The 21,137-nt window shown below is 38.0% G+C and overlaps 1 protein-coding gene across 3 annotated transcripts in view; it reads left to right on the top strand.

Annotated features, from left to right (window-relative positions):
• The window catches only part of dnajc6 (DnaJ heat shock protein family (Hsp40) member C6), a 58,123-nt gene that overhangs the window by 1,243 nt on the left and 35,743 nt on the right, over positions 1–21,137 (top strand). For 2 of the 3 annotated variants that reach the window (XM_015378680.1, XM_015378679.1), the window contains exons 1-2: positions 7,064–7,533; positions 19,992–20,127. In XM_015378680.1, the coding sequence (XP_015234166.1) occupies positions 7,326–7,533; positions 19,992–20,127 (344 nt within the window). In that variant the 5' untranslated portion in view covers positions 7,064–7,325. Of the gene's footprint in view, positions 1–7,063; positions 7,534–19,991; positions 20,128–21,137 lie in introns of those variants that run through there. The other variant, XM_015378681.1, reaches the window with a different exon arrangement.

Genomic DNA, 21,137 nt, shown 5'->3' with positions numbered 1-21,137 from the left:
TTATTTCAGACAATTTGACAAACAACAATAAATACATCAACTAAATACACAAGAAAATGTCTAGTTAACATCAAGAAAACTAAACACCAATTTCCAAACTAACTAGTTTCACCTGAACATAAATAGAAACAAAACCCTCCACCAAATAAACCTATACAGCCAGAGAAGTGACATTGATTAATGTAAATTGTCTGAAAAGGGTAATGAAGGGTTATAATTTATAAATATATGATAAGTTGATATGTGAGTACTACCTTTGATTTCATAAAATAGAATTAGTGTGGAAAAAACTTTAGGCAAATCTTAACGGTATAGTGGAGTATGTTCTTTTTCCGGGTGGATCTTAAAAATAAGTGGTCCTCCTAATTGTCAATCATCATGGTGATATGTTTACGTTCGGCTGTCCTATGTGCTCGTCCCCATTTTCACTTACTGGTGGGGAGTCTGACATAGTAAAATATCAAATCTTAAGTAAGCTTGTATGAGCGATGCATTAATAGGCGTTCCCTCTCGGGAGGTTACAGGGCTGTGCATTTTCATTTTGTTAAAGTGGAGAGGGCGGGTCTTCAAAAATCTGTTGAAATCCTCCACTAGACCTTTAATGTGCAGAAAAACACTTAAATTGAGATAAAATAGAAATGCAACTCACTTAAACCACTGTTTATCATGGTGCCTGGAATATGGAGGCTGCAAAAATGTTTCCCTAAGCTGGCCTATTGTTTGATAAGGGAGCTAATAACTTTGAATATAAAGCTCAAATGTAAAATGTAAACTCATAGTCTTGTGTTTAATTGCTATGGCAACACTTTAAAAATGATGGTCAGGTTTAAGTTCAGAACTGGAGAGAGCTTTGCTGCATGTCTTCCCCCTCTCTCTTTATCCAGTTTTCCTGTTGGTGGACTTTGGAAATCCACTAGTGCCAAAAAGCAAAAAAACAAAACACACACATCAAAATAAGTTAGATATTGCCCATGCAATCTAAACGAGGTTCAATTGTTTAAAGCTGACTCTAAAGCAGGGGGGCTTCTGTTGATCCCCCATGTGTTGAATATAATTTTTCTGGGATATGAAATGTAATCTTGGAGAGAATTTAAGATTCAAAGTCTCACATTGTAGACTTTCTGCTGATCCAACAGATTTACAGATTCTGTTTTAACTGCATGGATAATCATTAATCCTCAGTAGGTCCTAGAAGATGGTGGTAAAAACTAGTAAAACTTGTGACATGCTGAAGAATTTCCTACCTCACCCAATAAAGCAGTTTATTTGATTCCAGCAGCAAATTTCATGGATGTGCCCAGAGCTTATAACACATACCTCCTCTTGGAGGAATGGGGACAAATAAGTTCTAAAAGATTCTCACTAAACAATCTAGGTTTTTAATGAAGGAGGTGTGCAGAATAAAAGGCTTTTAATCTAATGAAAACTGGGCTTTTTTAGGGATGATCTCATGAGCAAAAGGCTGCACACAGCAACACTGGTAAGAATAGGTCATAAAAAGCATTGGGTTTTATCTTTGTTCTGGAATCTGTGGCATCAAATCTCAACAATGTTTCTTATGATTTCAGTGTAGAGAAAATGTTTAAAAACAGGAGAAGCGGAAGAATGTGCACAAATAATGTGTAACATATAAGATCTATCTGGAAACTTGCAAGAAGCACGGATGCTCTGTATGACTTAGACTTTTATACTCATTTCGTATACACAGAGTGTACACAAAACGAAAGTTCGTTAAGTGCAGCTTTCCAGACAGTAAATGAACATTTCCATTCCATAGAGTGCAGCAGTGACCAAATGTAAACAGTGTGGGAGAAAAAACATGGTGCAAAACACTCCTTGATAGGAAAGTTCAGATTATTAAGATATATGGTGCAATGTGCTGTATTTTTGGTTGGTGTTATCAATGTGATGCAGAGTTTGTGACATGAGTTTTATCTACAGTTCATCAGTCTGATGACAATGGGTATAAAAGAAAAAATACTTATCCTTCAGAAAGACTATCCTTTAAAATGTATTTTGAAGCAAATATGTCTGCTTTTGATAAGGGACACTTCTGACAAACCTTTATCTTCAAAACTATCAAACATTTTAAAAGAAAGAAAGGACAAAAAACTGTGCTTTGCTTTGCCCTAAGTTGTGAACTTTTCTCTCATACTGATATGTTAGAACCCCCAAAAGAGATGAATAATTGAGATTTACAATCAACAGAGGTGTGCAAAATTCAAACAGGGCTTTTAATGGATTTCTTTTTAACATTGGTTAGGGTCAGTTGGGTTAATAAAATATAATTTATATCACTGAAATATACACAAGCACATTATAAACACAAATGGTTGCGCTGAGTTTTTTCTTAGGGACTCCAGGAGAATCGTGGAAGATTTAAAAATGTGGAAAGGTTCTAGCTCTTTGTAGGAAACTGTGCTGGGATGTAAGGCGCAAGCATCAGTCACTGCGATTACATTTTATCTAACCAAGCAATTCATGATCAAGAACATTTCTTCATGTTTTTTTTTGCATTTTTGAAATTAAATACAATAAATACAGATAAATACAGTTAAAAATATTAGATTAAGGATTATTAAACCAGTTCCTACTTTTCTGACTTTTGGTTTGCCACGAAGCTTTGTGTCGCATCTGTCTTCTAGTCAGTGATGATGACCTTAGTGGCTGCAGTCAGAACAAGTTGAGTGTAAAAAAAAAGGGAAGAGTTACTGACCCACATGAGTCATCTTGATTGTTGTCACTTGTGAATTTTGGACTGATTTGACTAGTTTAGGAGCTTGTTTGTTTAAACTCTAAACTGGGCATTTTTTAAATTCTATTTATTATTTACTATGTGAATAAGGTGAGAATTGCTTAAATGACCCTTTAAGTTTAACTTTAGGATCAGGTTTTAAGACGGTTGAACAGGTTTTTTGTGTTAAAACAGCTCTTTTTCACCCATTCCTCTCACATCACACAAAGCCAGTTATGTCCAAAGCTGTTATTGTTGACCCTAACCCTTTGTCCCCATTATTTTTTAAAAAGCCGTTGCTCCATATGTGGTGAAATCAGAAGCCTTGCTCTTCATTAAACTTTTTTCAAATGCCGTGATTTGTATTCTCGACCCCATCAACTTTTTGACACAGTAGTAGTTTGACACCTTTTACTACAATTACAATCACAAGTATTTGACGTTATTTATATTTAGCTTTCCTAAATACAACCCAATGTTGCCAGCTGTATGGTGGTGGCAGCATCATGCTATGTGGACGTCTATCTCAGAAGAGACAGGGAAGCTGGACATAGCTGATGGAGAAAATGGATGGAACAAAATACAGGGTGATACTGGATCAAACTTGTTAGAAACTTGGCCCCATTTCACCTTCCTGCAAGAACAACAACCGTAAATAAACAACCCGAGTTCCGATGGGAGAATTCAGATCAAACCTTCTGGAACAGTAAAAGTTTGGGCCTAAATAGAGTTTTTGGAAACTGATGTACATAGATGCCCATCAAGACGGATTGAAATAATGTGACAGAAGGTAAAAAAATAAGAAAAAGAAATTACAGTTAATGGGATCAAATATTTAAAGGGTATGATTATGTTTACAAGGTATTATAGCTGCATGTTTTACTGTACATAAAACTTAATACAGACATAACCTAATAATGATATAAATTATTTTATTAGACTTTTTCTGATCAGGAAAAAATACCAGGAAGAGGCATGTAAAATTGACACTTTGTTCTAAACACTAACTTTAGTTAAACAGATTAGTTAAACAGCTAATGTGTATACTCTGATACTTTCAATATCTTAATAACATTGGAACAAACTAATTTCTATAGAAAACAAAATAAAAATGAAAAAACAAAAGGAAGTTGACTAATTTCATTTTTGAATGTTTGGAGCCGGTGCACTGCCTCACTGTCTGTCCCCAGCATGCAGGGTGGAAAAAGAATAATGGATACTTGACACGGTTAGACACAGAACAGAAAGGTAATGTGCACCAGTGGAGTGGCAGCACGTAGCATCCGGTTATGGAGCGGGAATCCTCTGTTTTGGACATTCCGTTCCGGCTGAGTTTTGAGCCTTCCGTCCTCTCTCCTAAAAAGAGTTTCCCAGGCTCATGTCCTCCTTTCAGAACCATTCAGGGTTTCTGTTGCCAGGGGAGAGGGCACAGGAAGGAAGCATGCCATCTTTGGGCTGATTTTTTTTTTGTTTCTTGTTTCATTTTTTGTCAGAGTAAAAAATATATAAATCTAGTTATAAAATAGTTTACCTTATTTATTTATATATATATATATATATTTACATTTCTTTATCCCACTATTTGTCCACCAGTAGGTGATAAAGTGTTTGCAGATTTAGATTCCATTTTTTCTTTTCTAATCACTACACCAGTGGTCTGTTTTAATTTTTTACCAAATATAAAGACAGATAAATACAAATTACAAACACATTTTTTTTCTCTGTAAAACTATTTAAATATAAAGGTAAATATAAAGCTACATATGAGACATTTTTTTAAACCCTAATCAAATCAAGTAGAGAAAACCATGGGATATCAAATAGGAAAAAAAGTTATCAGAATTAGAGCTTTGCAGCACCTTATTTAGGTAATCTGATTGCTTCAAATCTTTATGACATCAACAGCATTGAAGGGGCTGCACGATGCAGCAGGTGGTAGCTCTGTTACCTTGCAGAAACAGCTTCCTGGCTTCGATTTTTTTTTCTCACACTGTCCCAAAACAAAACTGTTATGTCTAATTACCCTTAGGTGTGAGTATGTGTTGGTGCTTGGTTATTTATAATGTTATAGACCTGGGAAATGTTCAGTTGTGCCCCCCTTACTGTTGCTTTCCATAATACAATGGATCTGCCTTTGCTGGTGGAAGTTTTCATTTTCTTTTTTCATCGAACTGATGATAGGGGGAGTGTTGGCCTGGTGGTTAGAGCAGTGCACTTGTGCTATGAAAAGATTGCAAGTACCCAGTTCAATCCCCACAGCCTCCACTCTGGGTTCCTGAGCAAAAACCTTAACCCCACACTGCTCCCCGGGTGCCACACAGTGGTGGCGCACTGCTCCCAAAGGGGATGGTGCAGAAGTAAATTCCTCAAATGGGAGATCAATAAATTGAAATTATTATTATTATTATTTTTATTATTATTATTATTGTCATCATTCGGATGGATTGAATAAAAAACATGTTAAAAAGACTCATTGCTTTTTTCTATATCATTAACAGATGCTAATGTCCATGGGCGGTTCTAGACAGGGGCCAACGGAGGCCAGCGCCCCTGTAGATCATATTCTGGCCCCCGTTATGGCCCCTGTATTGAATACATAATACTCAAAGAAATTCTAATGATGATCTGCCCTGGAACAGACATGGTTACTGATAGGTCCTTTGGATCTATTTCATTTTTTTCTTTACAAATTCTGTTTTTACCAATTATTTAAAACAAGGAGGTGATAGCTTCAGTGGCCTTGAGATAGGATCCCAGTTTTTATCTGCTAAATGTTTTTTTTTCCAAAACTGTCATAATTGAAGGTGACTCTGGACGAGAGCAACTACAGAGGCTGGAGAAGGTTTAAGAGGTTTTATTGAGAAACAAGGCAGTGGACATGAACTGGAAGCAGTTTGGTCAGGTCAGGTTCTTCTGGGCTTCTGCAGAGAAGAAGAGGCTGTTGAATGAGAGGAAACTGTGCTGGAGGATTTTGGTGGGGGAGACACTCACAGTAGAGAGGCTGTGGTCCGTTCTTGGGGAGGAAGTGTCCCCGGTGGTCCGTGTGCTGACCAGTACTCTCTCCCTGGTTCGAGGGTGGACAGGCAGGTGATCGCAGGTAGGAGGGCTGAACGGTGGTTAACCCGAGATCCTTCTCGGGTTCCTGGTTGTTTCTCAGGCGGAGGGTCCAAGGTCTAAGGTTCACGGCTGGGTCCAGGGGTCAGAAACAAGGGTTCTGCAGAAAAAGGATCAAAAATGGATTTAGACTAGGGTTTAACTTTTACTAGGACTAGGCTTGGGTTTGGTCTGTTACCAACTCTGTGGCGTTAACGAACTGACGCCCTCCTCCTGGTTCCAGCTCCTTAAGAAGGGTGGTGATCACCTCAGATGTAGTGCACCTGCCCGTCCATCCCTGCAGAGGAGAGAGAGAGAAAAACTGGCCTGCACCCGGATAGAACCCGGAGTGTGACAAAAACAGATTTTAAAAAAATATATAATTTTTACAGCTGAATTTATCCGTTTTTTCTGGAGTTCTAATTCAGAATTTATATAAAAAAAAAAAAAATTAAATTAAGTCAAAAATGTGGAAAATTCCTAAATTATTAATGTCTATTGATCTAATAAGACATAGAATTTTATCTAAACCTAATTGAATAGAACCTTCACTTCATGCAGCTATCTTAATATATTTAAATCGCTAACCCTGTTTTTTTTATTTCATGCTTTTCTGGGCCCCCATGAAAACAACGTTGGCCCCCTCCTGGCCCCATGGTACATTTGGTCTAGAACCGCCACTGCTAATGTCATTATAGAAACATCCATCCATCCATCCATCCATTATCTTACACGCTTGTCCCAATTGGGGTCGCGAGGGGTATTATAGAAACATGATTAAATGTTATTTATGATTGTATTTTCCATTTACCTGATCTGAGAAAAAAATAAAATAAAATTTTGCCTCTATTTACAAAAACAGCAACAACCACAAATAATCAACAAAACGTAAAAAAAAGTCAGAGGCGTTTTTCACATGTCTAGGATTTTCTGCTGACAATTGTGCCTACAATAGTTCATTGTTATAGCTGAATGTATTGTGCATTATTAAATGAGATATATGGTGTTTTATTGAAGCAATGGGGGAATCAATGCATAAGGAAAAGAGGGGAAACTTTTCCTTAAAAAACATAATTTAGTTGTTCGCTTAAAAAAATGGACCCATGAAGCCTTATGGAGAGGTGGGCCCGATTATCATCTGTCCAGGGGAATATTGATTGGAGCATAATAGCTATGGGACCCGGAGCTGTGGTGGATTTCCCTTTAAGTCGGTCGGGGACAGCAGCAACAGCAGCTGGGAGTCGTAGTGAACTGCGGAGCTGGGAAATAGAGGAGGCGATACAGAGAGAGAGAGAGAGAGAAGGAGAATCAGAGGGAGCAGAGCTACCGATAGCATTTCTTATTCTCAGAAAGCAGAGACCGGTTGTCCTCCCATCTTCGGACATGTGCTGCACCCGGCAGAAGCAGCAGTAGCGTCGGGGCGGTGTAGCCTATACGTCATTTTTTTCAGCCGCTTTCGCCTTTTTCCTTATTTCCTCCATCCTTGTGTTCTTTTGTAATGAGCTTGTTAGGAGCATACAAGAAAAAGACCAGTTACGATGGCTATGAATGTTTGCAGCTGGTCGATAGCGGCGGAGACAGCTTCGGCTTCGGCAGGGGGAGCGGAGGAGGCGGCGGCGGCTCGTTGGGAGGCTCCATCGTGGCTACGCTCGGACCAAAGGCGGGCCCGCTGAGGGAGGAAGACTGCAGCACCATGGACAGCTCAGGTAGGAGCGCTCAGCGGCCCCCCGGCTAGACATGGCGAGGGTGCTGAGAAAGAGAGGACTAGAGTAAAAGATGTGATGACTTTACAGAGTGTTACTGCGGCCTGTCCCGGTGTGGAGGCAGCATGGAAGGTTATCAGCATCATGGCTAACCCTGAAAGCACACACTGAGCCCAAATGTAGGCTGTCTGTCTAAATGGTACTTCTAATGCTGTGTTTACCACATTTAAACTGACCATTAACACATTTAGTCTTTAATTGTATTTAAGGGGTGTATAATATTAAGGTAATGTATTTTTATATTGCAAATTTCATTTTACAGAACCATTTAAAGTGCTCTAGGTAAAAAAAAAGTTAAAAACAAGCAAATAAACAAGAAGAGAAAAAGACCAATACAAGTAAAACAAAGAAAACTCTCTTACTTACCAAGATAAGAAGCAATGTTACTGTCAATACCAAGAATTAGATATCAGAATATTTATTTAGGATGAAAGTCATTAGAAGGCATCAATCATTTCTTAGCAAAACAAATTAAATTATCCTTTCTTATGCAGAATTTAAATTTAAATGTTAAGTAAAGTCAAAGATAAACGATAGTCATAAACCTCTAAAAAGTATCTTACAATATGAGGGTCATGTATTTAGAACAGGGGCATAATTAGGTGAGATGGTTGGGGAAGCAGGTGCTGAATTGATTGTTGTGTCAAATAAAAAGGAGGGATTTTTGCCTCACTGATATGCAGAATTTTCATGTTCCTTGCTCTTTTTTTTAAATTAATGTTTTTTTTTAATGGAAAACATATTTGATAGGTACATTTTGGTTAATCTGAATAAAAAGAAAAGCAATTCAGTTTAAGTTTTGTTGGCATTCTCATATCAAAGCTGATACAGAAAAAAACAAATTCTTCTGCAGATTGATTGCTGCAGTTTTACTATAAAGGTGATGATCGTCATGATCAGATGGGGCATTTCAGTTAAAGGGCTTCAGAAGGAATTTAGAAATGAAGAGGGCAATTTTCAATTAGTTTCAATATTCATTAATTTCATTGAACTTCTTTTTTCCTAGCTAGACAACTGCAAAATAAAACTGAAATTATGTTATATTATGCTTTTGGTGTGCCACTTGAAGATTACAAATAATGCCTCCCATCTACCCATCTCTTTATTTATATCCCATAAAAAAATGTATAACTTGTACTTGTTGTCTTCCGCTTTATCTGGGGCCGGGTCGCAGGGGGAGCAGCTACAGCAGAGGCTCATTGACTTCCCTCTCAGCAGACACCTCCTCCAGCTCCTCTTTAGCCCAAGAAATCCCAAGGCAGCCAAGAGACATACTGTAGTCCCTTCATTGTGTGCTGGGTCATCTGCTAGGCCTCCTCTCTGTGGGACATTCCTGGAACAACCCCTGGGGGAGGTGTACAGGGGGCATCCAAAGAAAGATATCTGAGCCACCTCAGCTGGGTCCCTCTTGATGTGGAGGAGAAGTGACTCCACTCTGACACCTCTCCTGAATGACTGAGCTCCTCACCCTACCTCAGAGGGAGACCCCAACCACTCTGCAGAGCAAGCTAGTTTCAGCCGCTTGTATCCCGGATCTCGCTCTTTCGGTCATGATCCAGATTTCATGATCATAGATGAGGGTAGGAACGTAGACCGAGCGGTAAATCTAGAGCTACGCCTTTTTCACAGCATTATCGCAGCAGTCGCACCGACACGTCTATTGACCTCCTGCTCCATTCTCACCTCACTTGTAAACTAGGCCCATCAATACTTAAATCCTCCTGTCTGATGGGGAAAGGCCACAGTTTTCCTTTTGAGAACCTTTGCCTTTGGACTTGGAGGGGCTGATTCTCATTCTATGCCGCTTTACAATCGGCTAAGGGCTACTCCAGTGCATGATGTAGGTGTTGGCAAGAGGAAGCCAAAATGAATAACAAGGTTAAATAATTTACAACAGCAATTACTAAAAAATGCACATCATAATGAACTGGCCAATGCTTCTCTGCCTATGGCCTTCAGCCAATAACCCTAACAAATGGCTGCAAGCTGTAACACCTTCTGATAATACATTTATTATTTCTGGGGATTTCAAGGGTTGCTTAGGTTTCACCAGATCTTTGTCACTTTGGACAATTGTGTCAAAAACTAACAGATCTTATTTTTATCAACCCAGATAATACCTAGAGGATTTCCTCTGCTTAAACTAAAAGGATAAATAACTGGAAATAAAAACTATGGAGGCATTGTTTATACACATTTTCAAGAGGAGATTTCCTCAACTTGTATATGAAAACACTTTTCCCTTTTCATCTTTTGTTGCTTTTTTATCATTGTGAACTAAACGGATAAAAATCTAAAATAGTACTAGAGAAACTCTTCCTGATGTCAAAATTGGTTTAATAAACAATATTTTGAGGCTTAAAAGAGTAAGAACCATTGAAAAAGCATTTGGTTTTGCATCTAGTTAAAAATCTCTGCAGTGCTGTGTGCAGCCATCCTGCCCCCAGGGATAAATGTTTATGTGAAACAAGAAGCTGGAAGATGAAGGTGGGAGGGTCAGTGTGGAGAGGGGAGTGGGGGCAGGGAAGAGGCAAAGGGGTTCCCTCAGATGTGTCAGATGTGTTTTAGGCCTGGCAGGCCTCACCCACTTGCTCACACGTGGTCTTTTTGATGTTTGTGTGTATGTGAGTTTACGTATCCATCTACCCCACTTTCACACAGCCGGATACTGAAGGCTAAATGTTGGCTCTCTGGAAGGAGAGAGGCACGTTCAAACAAGCCATTGATCTCTCTGGCAAAGCCAAGAACTCTCAATGGTGTCCGGTTCCCTCTCTTTCTGAGTGGAGTTTTTTTTGTGTGTTCTGTTTCAGTTTTACCTGATTGAGACATTAACAGAGCCGTCATTAGCAGTCATCATCACTAAATGGTTCAGCGGTCTGCACACTCCCACATCCATCTGGACACACAGGAGGAAAAAAGGAACCAGCTAACAGAATAACAAGGAACAGACAGATTCAAACAGACATGTTAGAAGACAATAGATCATAGTACGGTTGCTACACGCTGCTGATAAAAGCAGTTTATATCATACTAAGGTATGGAAGCAACTGGCTGTAGCAGCAATAGTCTTCCAGATAAAATTTTTAGTTTTTCAACAGTTTAAAAGGGATTTGGTAGCTTGAAAAGTAATTCCTACTATTTGAACACTATATATCTAATTTTTTTAACTTTACAATGTCCACTTGATGTTTTTCTGGTGTGTGTGTGAAAAAAGTGGGAGTTGAGCATAAGAGAGTTTGTTAAGTCTGAACAGTGTGGCACACATTTTTATTCAAGGCTTCCTTTGTAAAACAACCTTTAGTCCTGTTACAACACTAATTGTTTAGGTTTTTATTTTGAGGTTTGTTCTGCTAGAGACAAGACACCAACCCATTTATCTTCAGTTGAAGCCTTGGCTTTAAATTAGGAGCGTGGGTCTGAACTTCAGCCCTCAGAATCTACTGTTCTGCAGATTTTAAGTGCATCTATGCTTCAAAAGTGAACCACATCCATGTTTAAGCTGAATCTAGTATGTTTATTAAATGGCTGCTAATGTGCCATCAATATGATTACGGTGTGTTGGAGCTGGGATGTGTCTAAAAGCTGTAGGAAAGTAGCTCTCCTTCCGGCTGAAAGGTGAAGTCAAGCTTCAATTTTAGTTTTTTTTTGTAGCTTTCAACTCCTTTCCTTGCAGAACTGTCCTGTATTTAGCTCCTTTTATCTTCTCGTTTAATGACCATCTTTCCTACATGCCTCATTCCCCCAGCATGAAGCATGTAGGCCAACATTTAAAATTCTGGTCCTATCTAGCCAGAGCACCAAGTTCATTATGTGACCCACATGGCTTGTTGCAAACTGAAAACAGGACTTTAGAACAAAATGTTTCTACTTTTCTATAAATGTTGGATTTGTGGAGTGCTTGGCCAGCTGTTGTTCTGTATATATAACTATGATCTCTACAGCTCCTCTACAGGAACCATGGACCACTTATTAATTTGTATATTTCCAACTGGTTTGTTAAGGTGAATGGCCTAATCTGGCTTGATTTGTATTTGCGCCCCCTAAGCCTTTTGAAGATATCATTTTTAACAGGGCTGTGTGAGTTGTAAAATATTTGAAATATAATGTATAATCTAATCCTGCTTCATACTTTACCATGAGTTAAGGCTGGTTTATGCTTGATGCATCTATGTTCCGTGTGGAAAGAGACACATGGAATGTTGCTAACACATTTGTACTCCCTGCAGTTATAATCAGTATTCTGGAAGACTCTAGGGGGCAGTGTGGGGCACAGACGGGAAGCTTACAACTCCACTCTGCTTGAAGTTAACACCTCCATGTTATCTGAGTGACAGTAATTTATTTCCAAGAGGCGTTCACAATCTGTGATTGTGGTTATATTCAAAAGTCAAATCATATGATGTCTATAGATGTTTATATGTTTGACTAACCAATATTAGCTGTTCTCTGTCTACTAGTATGTTCAGAAAGCCCAGTAGAAAGACACTGAAGTAGAGTATATAATCCTGCAGCCATGTTTCAGTAAAATACATAATACTTGCCCATTATGATTGATGGAAGATATGCCTTAAATTTCCACCTCCTCTCTCTTGCATCTTCAGCACCTGCTTTTCAACTCCACGGGGTTGAGTCTTTTGAGCTTTGAATAAGCTGGTTCAATGTGTGAAAAAACAACTTGAGTTTAGGTTTTACTTTATTGAACATAGTATAATGAAATAATGAACAATGCTATATTCTTAAAAAAAGAGAAAGAAATAGCTTTAAAACAAAATTAAGCAAAAGAAGTACAACAGTCACTTATATTTAGTAGTTTACTATTCATGATAGCTTATTAATAACATTTCTCCTTGTATTTTATTTTTTTTTTTACATTTTATTCAGAATATCAAGTCATTATTTTTCTTTATACACCATAACGATTGTCAAAAAAGGAAAAGATATTGCAAAATTTCCTTTCAGTCCCAGCATCCAACACAGGAGCTAGGAAAAAAAAAAATCAGAAAATAGATTATTTGGTCCACTAATGGTGGAACTAAGGTTCCTTTATAAAAATTTTTTAGAATCAAGATAGCAGAGCTACTCAAATATGCAGTCACATTGAGGAGCACATTTCTTCTCTTGTGTATGTGCATTCATGTGGATGAAGTTTTCATGAGGTGAGAAGTGAGCCATGGTTTGTTTGGCATCGTTTCCTGGTCTTTTACACAAAAGGCAAAATGTTCCACAAGCAGAGACACTTATTTTCTGCAGTAAATGTGAGTCCCTGATTGAAGTTGAGCTCTATAGAGAGCAAATCCTTGTAAGTTTTTTCAATTTTAACAAAATGCAAACACACCAAGAACAAGCTACTATCTAACTTGGAAATTTTCTGCCAACCAACACCAGCACATGTTTTACCATTAAACCCTCAGATTTCTGTCTGATGTCTGCTTTAAGGTCTCTTTACACCTGACTAAAACCAAATACCAGTACCAGAATTTAAATAGCCTCTGCAGAGTTGTGGAGAGGTCTTTTAAAGGGCACCACACCTACAGTGGACTCCCTTTATCCAGTATGGGAGTGTGAAAGGTCTTTGAAGGTTTTACTACAATGCTTTCTGTGTGAGATTGTGGTTATTTTTGCGGGTTACACGCATGTTTTGGAAGTAGCCAAATTGTAAATTATTGTGTTTGTTTTTATACCCAGAAATGCTGTTTGTGAGGCTATGGTTCAAATCAAATGTGTCTCCTACGAATGTGAATTAGAAACCCGTGTGTTGTATTTACAGTAGTGATAAGGAGGAGGAAAATGAGTGGGTGAATGAGGAAGAACTGAGTAATAATTCACAAGGATTGTGATTTATTTAAAAATATTCTCTCTGTAATATATCTGTGAAGATTCAGGTCAGGGTCAAGCTTGAAAAAGTTCAGTTTAGGAAACTGCATGTGAAGTTTTTTTTTTAAAGACGTTTCGCCTCTCATCCAAGAGGCTTCTTCAGTTCTAACTTGTGTTGGGGAGCACTGATACGGTATATTAATCTAAGTTCTCCCCGCAAAACGTCTTTAAAAAAAACTTCACATCCAGTTGCCAAAACTGATCTTTTTCAAGCTCTCCCTGTAATAAAAACTACTCCAAGTCAAACTGATAGTAGAGGTGAAGAAACATCCCATATTCTTAGAGATTTCCCTCAGATTGTTGTGGAATGCCCTTTTTTTTCATCTGTTGTAGAACCATGTCTGTCAAGGTCTTCTTTGTATGATAACCACAAAAGTTTGTGTGGTGAGTATAAGGGTGCAGTGAGGTCATGTGGGGCTTCACTTTGAATTGCATCTTTCTAATTTAGCAACCATTAAAGTATATATTTTAAACTATATAGATTACCTGAAAATCTGTCTCCCTATAAGAAAGGTCTGAAGAGATTGCTTTTCTCAGTACTGTAAGGTATCTGCTCTTATATCGTTTTTTCTCCTGGTTCAACAGAAGATAAGTATCTTGTGGAGGGGAGATATGGGCACAAAATGAATAAAGTCCCTGATATGCTGAGAGCCTGAAGGTGCAGTTTATCACAGCTGTAATGTTGCTGTGTCATGCTTTCTGCATGTTTTGATAACCTGGGAATGAGTGGGATATGCTTCTGGTTAATCTGTATTGTGAATGACTAATGCTGTCATCAGCATGTCTATAATTAGACAGATTAAAATTTGACATGACAGCCATTCAGGATAAAACAGTGCTTAGGAGTGTAGCAGCATGGAAATTTAGGGCCTATCAGGCTTTGTTATTTACAGCTGGATGTGTCATTGACATTGGCCTGGATAGTGATTAAAAACAGGTCTGAGGCATTAAGAGAAGGGCAATGTATTCAAAGAGCCTTCAGATGTGCCAAACATAACTAGTACAGCCGCTGTTTTATGTAATTTTTATCTTTAAACCCATGTTAGGTGTCAGGGAAAACAATAAGGAGAAGGCTATAGCTATTATTTAATGATAAACATACATAGTCGTGTTTGGCTTTATTCATGCATGTCTTAATCTACATGAGCTCTGCCATTTGGCTACAGCCCCTCCCTGACCTGTGAGAAAAGCAGTTGGAGAATATTTGGATAAAAATGCTGCCTAACAGAAGTACTTATCTCAACCTTACTGTGTCTGCCCTGTAAATAAACACTACTTTTTCCTGACCAGGGAGGAGGAGAGCATGATGATAATGACCCAAAGATTCAACTAAGAGACTCTTTTAGCTGCTAATCAGGACAGGCCAGCAACCTTTCTTTTTAAGCTCATGTAAAAGGAGTGAAAAGATGTTTTTTTAAGCCATAAAAGGCCTCACACTTTGTTTGTTTGTTAAAAAACAATGCACTGGACTTTGTTTCCAAATTTGAAGATGTTTTGCTTCCCATCCAGGAAGCTTTTTCAATTCAACACATCGAAAATAGCGTTGAGTTCGAGGCTTTATAGAGTAGCCCATCAAAGCCTTGTTTTTGTTTAGCCATCATGCAAATTGAAACGGATGCATGGGTCCACCCCTTTGATTTGGGGATTCTTTTGTTAGCTTGAAATGCCCCACATTTTGTTTTGCCTTTAGAAGTGGTGTAATTCAATAAAGTCATGAGATGAGCAGCTTTGTTTCAAAGACAAGTGTCTTACTTCAGGGTTGTAGTATAACAACCATATTTCATAATAGATTAATGTTCATGTAGTTCTAAACACATTATTTCATTTTAAATTGACCTATAGATGACTTTGAAAGGCTTGAAAAAGGATGATATTTTACCTTTAGATTATTTTGCGTCTTATCAATTTTGTGTTTAAGTAAATTTCAATCTTTGGACCTTTTGCTGGGTCACTAGTTTTGTGTTTAGGGTTTAGTTCTATTGAAAGGAGTCTGACACCTTTTTTCTTCTTTCAATATGTTTCCTTTCAGTATTTGCTAGAATGCACATGTATTCATACAGATGGGTCACTCTGCCCATCAGCTCTCACTATCTTCCCTCTTCATGGGGACAACAAACCATTCCCACAGTATGATAATGCCACCATATTTTCTAATAGCTTGCGGGGGAAAATTGAAGCTAAGATATTGGGACATGATGCTGGAATTTGATCCATTGGGATATTTAAGGACAGAGCCTCGGTTATCGGTTTGCCCCATTTAGTGCTGCTCTATATGCTGCCCTTCATCACTGGTATTGACTCAATTCCACTCCTTTCCATTATCTTAGTCTTCCATGCCCCTCATATTGTATTAAAATCTTAAATGATCTGCCTTGGTCACTACAAAATATTATTAAGAAATTAATTAAGAAAAAACATCTTGATAAAATAAAACACACAAAACAAATTCTCAATGTGCCAATGGGGATTATTCATTTTAGGCTTTAATATCTTAGCTTGTAAAGGTGTTAAAATATCAGTGTATTTAGAGATGATTCTCTCAAAGCAGCATCCAAAGCAGTTACCTCAGAAATATGATGGAAATTTTATTTAATCTTTACCCTTTGTTTTTTTATTATTTATTTTGTGAAATTTCTCATTTTATGGAACAATTTGTGCTTTTAAAAGTCAAAAGTACTCCATCATTAAGCAGTATAGACATTTTTACATTGTTTTCCTCTAACATAAAAGTCATGTAGGGAACACAGTAAAGGTGTGAAAGAAGATTTTGTGTGAAGGAAGACCAAAATGGAACAATCTCACTTATAGGCAAAATGAAATTTTGAAATATTGTGATGGCAGCATCCTCCTGTGGCATAGTTATTTTTGTTGTAGCTAAGGAAAATGGAAACTGGTCAAAATTTTACAGGGAAAAAACAGCCTTAAAAAAAGAATTGAGATCATGATTAAGGTTTATCTTCATAGATAGTCAATTAAAATCTACGACAAGTCCTGATAAGCTCTCCCTCTAGCATGGATGATCTTCAGCAAAGATAAAAGGTTATATACCCTGGATAAAGAAAGAGTTTCCTGCAGCTGTAACTGCAAAAAACAACAACAAATAATGTAAAAAATATTGACCCATGTATACTACATTTCTGATCTGTAAAAACGTGCATAATTTCCTTTTATGCCATGATTAGTTGGTATAGCAGAAGGAATTGTATTTTTTCCCAGAGAGTTGCACTGAAACAACATCTATCCAGGTGATGTTATAGAAAGAGTGTCTATTCTCTTGCTGTCAGGCAGTTGTGAGTTTTTAAATATACTAGTCACACTTTTTACAGTTTTATAAGCTATTTAATTTTCCTTGATGATTAGATAGAACAACTTGTAATAATTTTTTGGCTACAAAATGTTATATCAGTGTTTGCCTTCTCTGCCAAATTTATGCAGAAATGACACTGTTGTTGCTATCAGCAGATTGCAGAGTGGATTAGATGTAGAGACAGAGACAGAAAGAGAAAGATGAGGGACAGAAACTCTCAGATCACCAGTGGCATGCTGACTCAGACATAACACTTGGGTGTCTTCCAACATACACTAGAGATGCACACAAGTGAAGTTGGTATGCATTTTGTTGTGTCTCCTCTTTGTGTGCCCTTGTGCTTCAGTACTTTACAGTCAGATGCATTTTACGGAGTGACTCATCGGTTCATTGTAACATATAAACCAAAATGTCAGCACATGTACAGGTAATCAAAAGGTGTGAAATATACTCTAGATTTTAATTGCTTTTAGCTCAGACTGATCATTACTATGAGAGGATGTAAAACATGGAACTGAAGTCTGTCATTTTTTGTTCTTCATCTGAGTTTTAAACAACATGCGGTCTTTGATATGAAAGCTTTTTTCACATTAGAGACCGCAAAAATCACATGTCGCGTTCCCCAAGAGTCCATCTTAAGGCCCCTTTTGTTCAATATCGACATGCTCCACTAATTTAGATCTTAATAAACAACAACATTAGTTACCATAACAATGCAGACTACGTAAGCTGTTCATTAGAATGTCATCGGGTGACTATGAACCCATTCAAGCATGGGAACACTTAAAAAAAAAAAAATAAATATCATGTGTTGATTGTTGTAGAGCTCATTTGTGCAGCAGTGTCTTCACTGGTCTGCCTTTAAAGTGAATTAGACAACTGCATTTGATCCAGAAGATCGCTGCCAGCATCCTCACCTAAATTAAGACATTGAAGCACATCAGCCCAGAACTAAAGTCCTTCTACTGCCTCTCTGAATATCAGAGAATAGACTTTAAAATACTTCTGTTAGTCTCCAAATTACTAAATGGCTTAGCAACAAAATACATCACAGACAAGTCTTTTTTTTTTTGGGTGGATCAACCACTCAGACCTCTCAGGTCGATGCTACATACTCAGAACCACAGAGAAAAGCAGATTTTAGGTCCAATAATTCACTAAGAAAAAACTTCCTGTAAACTGCAAAAGTGGTCAAACCCTATTAATTTGTTTCTACACCTACTGAGGGCTGGGCTATATGAAGAAAAATCTAATAATTGCGATACGCGATATATATCACAATATGTTTAAATTACCTTCAAAAACAATAGGGTGCATAAAACTGTACTGATATAATCAGTTAAACTTTTGGTTTTAAATTTACAAAAAATATAACCAGCTCAAAGCTTTTCAAAAATAATACTGCCACATTAGGTCTTGTGTCCTGTGTCAGTATTAGATATTTAAAAAGATCCCAGCAAGCAAATAGGTAACAAAGCAAAAACACACAACACTAAATAAAATGCAAAATAAAAAGGGCTCTTTTGTGCATAAAAAAAAAAAATGCAGAATGAAAAAAGAAATTTACCTCAAATTACAAAAACAAAAGCGGAAATTCTATCCAAAAATTAGAGCATTATTAAAGAAACAAAAAAAGTTGCAAAATTTAGAACATTGTCATGATTTTATTAGTTCAGACCCAAATGCAGAATACCAAACAGGGAGACCAGGGGAAAAGGTTTAACAGGTTTTATTGAAGAGATAATGCAGAGAGAAATGTTGCTCTGAACACTGCTCAACCGGAACTGCAAAGTGAGGGGGAAGACACAGCGATTAGTTCAGGCTCAGTGGGAAATTTGATTCGTGAACTTGTAGAAGAGGATCTGGTTGCTGACTCACGTTTCCAGAGAAGTTGTTGAATCTTTGACTCCAGTCTGTATGCTGTAGTTCCAGTGTTTGTCTGATTCGCTGGAGGGCGGAACAGGGTTTACCCAGAATGCGGCTGTTTGTAGGTGAACAGAGAAAACTGACTGCCACTCAGATTTCCTACGGTACTTGAACGGGTCGTAGTGGAGGTGAATTCCTTTCTCCGTGTGAAGCTCAAACGATCTCTTGGGGAAAGTGGGTCCAAACCTCCTGTTTAAACCCCAGCTCAGTTTGAAGCTCAGTTGATCCTTCTTGGGAGAGAAGGTCCGAGAAATCCAGTTTGCAGGATGACTTCCTGTCAAGAGGCAAAGACAAAAACAATGTTAAAACTCAGGTTGACAACAACTCAGTTTGACTCAGCAAAACTCAGCTTGGCTAGAGTCCCCAAAACTGGCAAACACTCTGGCGTCAAGGTAGTGGCAGTCAGCAGCTTAAGAACCCTCCGTAACGAGGAAACCATTAGCAGGTGTGTGAGGAGGCGGACCAGAACCAGGCGCCTCCTGGTGGAGGAAGGGAGACAAACACAGAACACAAACACACAGACAGGAGTCCTGAAAAACATTGCCAACGCCTCCAAAAAAAACATTTAAATAATGTAATAAATAGCTTTTTATTTATCTTTTATATGGGACAGCTTTTTTTAAAAGGATGAGGCCAAGGTCATCGGTTTCACAGCTGATTTATTGAATGTTTTAATTGGTGTGCGGGGAGATGCTGACATGCAGTTTACAACAGTCTTCATTTTGCAGTGGGTTACTTTTTAGGAATGTATTTGTACTCACACCTTTTGCAGCAATGGTTTTGCGGCACATCTAACAAATTAGTGCGTTTTGTTCCACGTCAAACCATGCCATATACTGCTTAGCTGAAACACCGGCTACCGCCATGTTTCGTTTTCCGGTTGCTGTAGTGTGTGTGCCGCGCCGAAAATAATCCTGTTTGGAGGAGGGGTTTATAATGCATTCAAAGTGTGTGTCAGAAATAAAATTTCTCAGTGAAATAGATGCAGACGGCTTAATGTGTACTTAATTGTTGCAATAGAGTCAACTTCTGTCTCATTTTAATATTAACTTTTACTGTTTCTAATGTAAAGCACTGGCAGCAACAGCTATCTTGCCACTAACTATAAAATTAAACTAGCCTTTACCCATTAGATCTATTTTGATTATTATAAGTTATCCTTGTGTTGACAATCAAGTCTTCTCTTTCATCTGAAAAATACTGAATAAGTTGTTTTCTGTGTGGATCCACACCAGCCTGTCTGATTGGGTGCCCCTTCAGTGGATTCAAGTCTGCATAATGTTTTTATTTTCAGATATGGATGCAGGCTACGGGGGAGGGCTGTTGGACATGGTGAAGGGAGGAGCAGGGAAGTTCTTCAGTAACTTTAAAGACAACTTAAAAGACACACTAAAGGACACCTCAACAAAGGTCATGCATCAGGTCGCCACGTAAGTAAACCCTAAACTCATATTGCATTTCCAGAATTTTGAGGAAGTTAAGGTTTCACATCGGGTAATCTATATTTTACTCTTGTAAATGATCAAAGTATATTTATCTTCCTTTATAAAGATGTCCTGTTTTTTATATTAGGCCCGATCTTTAAATGGTTTGTATGTAAAACAATATGCAAAACGATTGCATGAGCAAATCTCAATTTTAATCAGGTGCAACTGTATTTCTAAAATGAGGAGAATAGCAGGAGCAAACTTTTGAGCGTTTGGCATTATGAATATATGTTAAATATATCTGCTGATGACTAAACTGCACAAGTCTATGGCAGGAGGATATGCAAAAGAAATGTCTCATCACCTGCAACGCTATTTCTCAACCCTTAAATTTTTGGTGCAAGTTTTCAGGTCATGTGCAAAGTTACAATTAAATAAAGTTGCGAGTAAACAAATGTGCAAGTTAACAGTGCTGCGGCAGATGATGGAGAGAGATTCTGTGCACATGTGAACATATGTGGACTGTCCGAAATAAAACAATTAGAATAATAGTAGTAAGGAAAAATGAAAAATCAACACAATCAACAATCTTAAGCCCCATTTACATTACCCTCTGAATACCGATCCGTGCCGAGCTTGGATTAGTTAACCATGCCAAGCTTGGTTCTTATGACCGTTTGCACATTACGCTAGTACGGTTTCTCGCCTCCTAGTGGCGATCTATGGTACTACTACCCTCTAGAGGGAATCAAGCAAGTCAATGTGGTGGTGCCCGTAACATTCAGGAAGTTTGGTTATGATTGTAATATTTTGTTGTTTGCGAAGAGTCACGCAAAGAAGGCAGCCTTTGGTGAATTCACTTGACAGAGTCGACTTTTAGGAAGTGGATACGACAAATGTTAGTCTAATCAGGGCTTACAGATGCCGGAAACAACGACAGACGTTGAGGTTCATCACACTGCTAAGCAAAATCATCACTGGAAATCATGTTGCAAGGTAGGGAAGCTAGTATT

This window comes from Cyprinodon variegatus, unplaced genomic scaffold, assembly GCF_000732505.1.
Source record: "Cyprinodon variegatus isolate N-32 unplaced genomic scaffold, C_variegatus-1.0 Scaffold176, whole genome shotgun sequence".
NCBI classification, from domain to species: Eukaryota; Metazoa; Chordata; class Actinopteri; order Cyprinodontiformes; family Cyprinodontidae; genus Cyprinodon; species Cyprinodon variegatus.
This window is presented reverse-complemented; position numbering and strand designations above follow the sequence as displayed.